This window comes from Muntiacus reevesi, chromosome 5, assembly GCF_963930625.1.
Source record: "Muntiacus reevesi chromosome 5, mMunRee1.1, whole genome shotgun sequence".
Classification (NCBI taxonomy): Eukaryota; Metazoa; Chordata; class Mammalia; order Artiodactyla; family Cervidae; genus Muntiacus; species Muntiacus reevesi.
In genome coordinates, this window is record NC_089253.1 from 125,462,166 (window position 1) to 125,465,922 (window position 3,757).

Below are 3,757 nucleotides of genomic sequence, written 5' to 3' on the forward strand. Positions count from 1 at the left end.
AAAGAACCTATAACAGCCAAAGTAATTTGGGAAAGAGGGAAAATGCTGGATAACTTACCTAACCTAATTTCCATAATTAATATAAAGCTTCAGTAATCAATACAGTGTGGTATACACTTTATTACAGAAAAACAGATCAATGCACAAAAATAGAGCCACACCTAAATTGTCAATTGGTTCTCTGACAGACGTGCCACGTCAGACCCTCTGGTGAAAGGACAGTCTTTTCACTAAAGATGTTGGATAACTATAATAGGAAGAAAGCAAACTTCTACCCATACTTCCCAACAAACATAGGTCTATGATTCATATGTAATATGATATAAAATATAAATATGAAACTATTAGCTTTGAGAAGAAAATATAGATGATTTTTTGTGATCTTGGATTAGGCAAAGATTTCTCAGAAAACACTAACCATAAAAAAAAGATAAACTTAATTCCAAAACTTTAAAAACTTCTGTTCATCAAAATACACCATAAGAAAATGCATAGAAAAACCCCAGACTAGGAGAATAAATAATAGTTACACTTTTACCCAATAATGCATATGAGAAGTACCATGAAAATAACATTCCATTTTAGAGTATAATACATAAAATATTTGAATTCCAGGCATAAACTACTAATGATGAAATAAAAGGACAAATAATTGGAAAGTTGTTATACTTGATTATACAATCATATACAAGACCATAATAAAGATGAAAACACTTCTTAAATTAGTAAAAATATTTTAATGTGAGACAGTAATTTTTCTCAGGATATTTTAAATAACATTTTAAAATGGTATTTACAAGGCAAAAAAATGCCTTTGTTTTTAGTTTATTGACTATTCTTAATAGTGCATTCTAATCAGATTAGATTGGGCCAATCAGGAATTCTATAATTGGTCTTTGGTTTGTTAGTGGCTATTCAAAGTAACTTTCAAAAAAAGGTTAAGAATACTGGGATAAAAATTAGACCATGAGCAGCTCCAAATACCATCACAAGAAACATAATCTTGAAAAATGTCCTGAAGATGTATGCTTTAGCTGCAGACAGGACAGACACCCCTATTATTGTTGAAAGTGCACTTTGTAACACGGGGTAGCCTAGCAGATACAGGGCCTCAATGGCTTTTCGGTTTACTGAGGGCTCTGAACTGGAAACAAATACTTAGGAAATGTGAGCAGAAAAGTCAAAAGAAAACCCTATACAAATGACAAGATTAATCATGGATATGGAATCAAGGTTGACATTCCAGAAGGCCATAAAACCTGTGACACCCACAATCACAGAAGCAATAGCAAAAGTTACCCACAAAGAGCACAGGGGATGAGGAATTAACAATAAGGAGACAATGAACATAGCTGCTGACGCAACAACCACAGTTCGAACAGTGTTTTCTACTATTGCAGAATACTGATCAAAATATATGAATGCCGGGTTGTACACCATTAGGGGGACGTCACACTTCTCAGCCATGTCTCAGAACTGGAGTAACATCAGCTTCTTATTGGTTGAAGAAGAAATTCCCATGGTTTGAATGAAGGCCTGGGAACAAATGACTTCCTGTGATGATGTTACATTAATATCATATGCAAAAAGTGGAAATTCCACTAAAAAAGTGGGAATATTGCTTAGAAATGCTGTCTTATCATTTATATCTTGACGGAGGCTTTCCATATATGTTACATATTCTCGTAACCAAAACTCTGTAAGGTTTTTATCTACATACTCACTGTTTTCAAAATCTGCCAGACATTTTTCCAGTTTTTGCCTAGCATTTTTATCCCAGTAGTCAAGAGCCTCAGTAATGTTAACCATAATGCTGGGACCGTAAGTAGAAAAATGGTCTTCTTCTACAGTAAAATATGGTGTGATGTAGGAGTCGTCACTTGCCAAAGTTTGGAGGTCTAAACCTTCCTGCACATGGAAACACCCATATACACTTGCTATGATGTACGAGACGTACAGGAGCACGACAAAAATCTTGGACTTGGTGCTTATGAGAAAAGGACCAAAACAGTCTCTAAAGAACAGATTCATTGGATGGATGTCAGCTTTATATTCATCTTGGAGAGAATTGCAAGGGAGGCAGCAGGACTTTTTTAATGAGGAACATTTTTGGTCAGGTGTTTCTGGCTTCTTCAACCAGCGTAGACAGACTACTTCTCTTTTCCCATCCAGGGCCATAAATGCTCCAAAACAGGTGATGTTATAAAAATAACAGAAGAGCAGGGTTGTTCCTGTATAGATGCAAAAGTATTGAACGGCATCTGAAAGAGGTCATAATTCCTGTATAGAAGGCCAGGACATTGGTGACAGTGGTGATGGTAATGGATACTGCCACTTTTGAATAGACATCAGACATCCGCTCGTTTATGTTATCCATGAGGCTGATCTTCTGCCAGGCAGAAATCATGATAAACATGTCATCGACCCTAACACCTGTTAGAGAAAGAAATAGTCTTTGTACTTTTTAACATGCATTAAAAACTAACCAGATCAACTCAAACCATTTTCTTTGCCTGTCTCTCAAGGTCTCATTGATCTTGCGGAGTCTGTTTGGATACTGCTTTCTCTGACACCTTCTCTGGTTGCCTCTGAATCCACAACACAACTCATCATTCCTTGCTCTGTAATAGCTCTGCACTTTGTACACATGGCACAGTACACTCTACTCCTAGTCATCATTCACGGTATTTCAGTGAAGAGTCAGGAAACCTGGCTGACTGGTTATTAGGTGAAGCAGGATTAACCATGCATCTCTGATTCCATCAGAACATTTGAGAGACCATTTTCTCTTATAAACCATTTTACTCTAAGGCACTAATACTGAGTTAGCATCTTGTTGTTTAAAATATGAGCCGGATTTATCTGTTCTCCAGTTAGCATCTAGCTATCAATGTGGTATGATTTTAAAGGTATCCCATAGTTTGTACACACACACACACAGATATACATACACATGTAGTTTTCTGTTAGTCTGGTTCTGACAGCCGAGAACACTGCATTATGTCAGTAAAATGCAGGTACTCCTGAGATCAGAAATATGTACCAAAGTAAATCTTAAGAATCCTTTACATTAAAAGTGAATACTAAAGTAACCAGTCTCTTCCACAGTGACGTTTCCTGATTGATTTGGAATAAAGAGACCAGGAGAACATTTGAGGACTCTGCAGTCATCACTGAAGGTTAGGAGAGGAGGACCACAGAGAAGAAAGGGGATTACCAAGGACAGCCTAAGCACGTTGCAGATAAATTTCACTTCCCTCAAGCTTCCTACCACTTTCACTTCTATACACCTGTTTCTGTGTGTATTGATACAAAATCAATACTTGGAACTGAGTGTTGATTGATTTTATTATCACCTTTGGAAGAGCTTCTCCATGGATTACACGGGAAGGTACTGGGAATTGCACTTTGCCTCTAACTCGGATGTTCTGTGTGTATTGATACAAAATCAATACTTGGAACTGAGTGCTGACTGATTTTAATACCAACCTTGGAAGAGCTTCTCCATGGATTACACGGAGAGGTACTGGGAATTGCACTTTGCCTCTAACTCGGGGGTTCTGTGTGTATGGTCTGGCAAAAGGCCTGCAGTGACACAGGCTTGTGTAGTCGGTCACAAACTGCATCCTGACACGCCCCCTGCAGCCAGCTTTCTGGATTTTGCTTGCATTCAGCTGGACAAAGGGCAAGAATCTGAAGTACTAAGGACCACAAATAAACTCATGATATGCAACAGGTATTTAAAAGCTGGTTTTAT

At 37.6% G+C, this 3,757-nt stretch overlaps 1 protein-coding gene across 1 annotated transcript; it reads right to left on the bottom strand.

The window, feature by feature from the left end:
- Positions 1 to 927: 927 nt before the first annotated feature.
- On the bottom strand, positions 928 to 3,508 carry LOC136169435 (patched domain-containing protein 3-like). Its single transcript, XM_065937191.1, is given in 3 exon segments — positions 928 to 2,259; positions 2,261 to 2,433; positions 3,490 to 3,508. Coding segments are annotated over 3 exon segments (1,524 nt in total).
- Between the last annotated feature and the right edge of the window lie 249 nt (positions 3,509 to 3,757).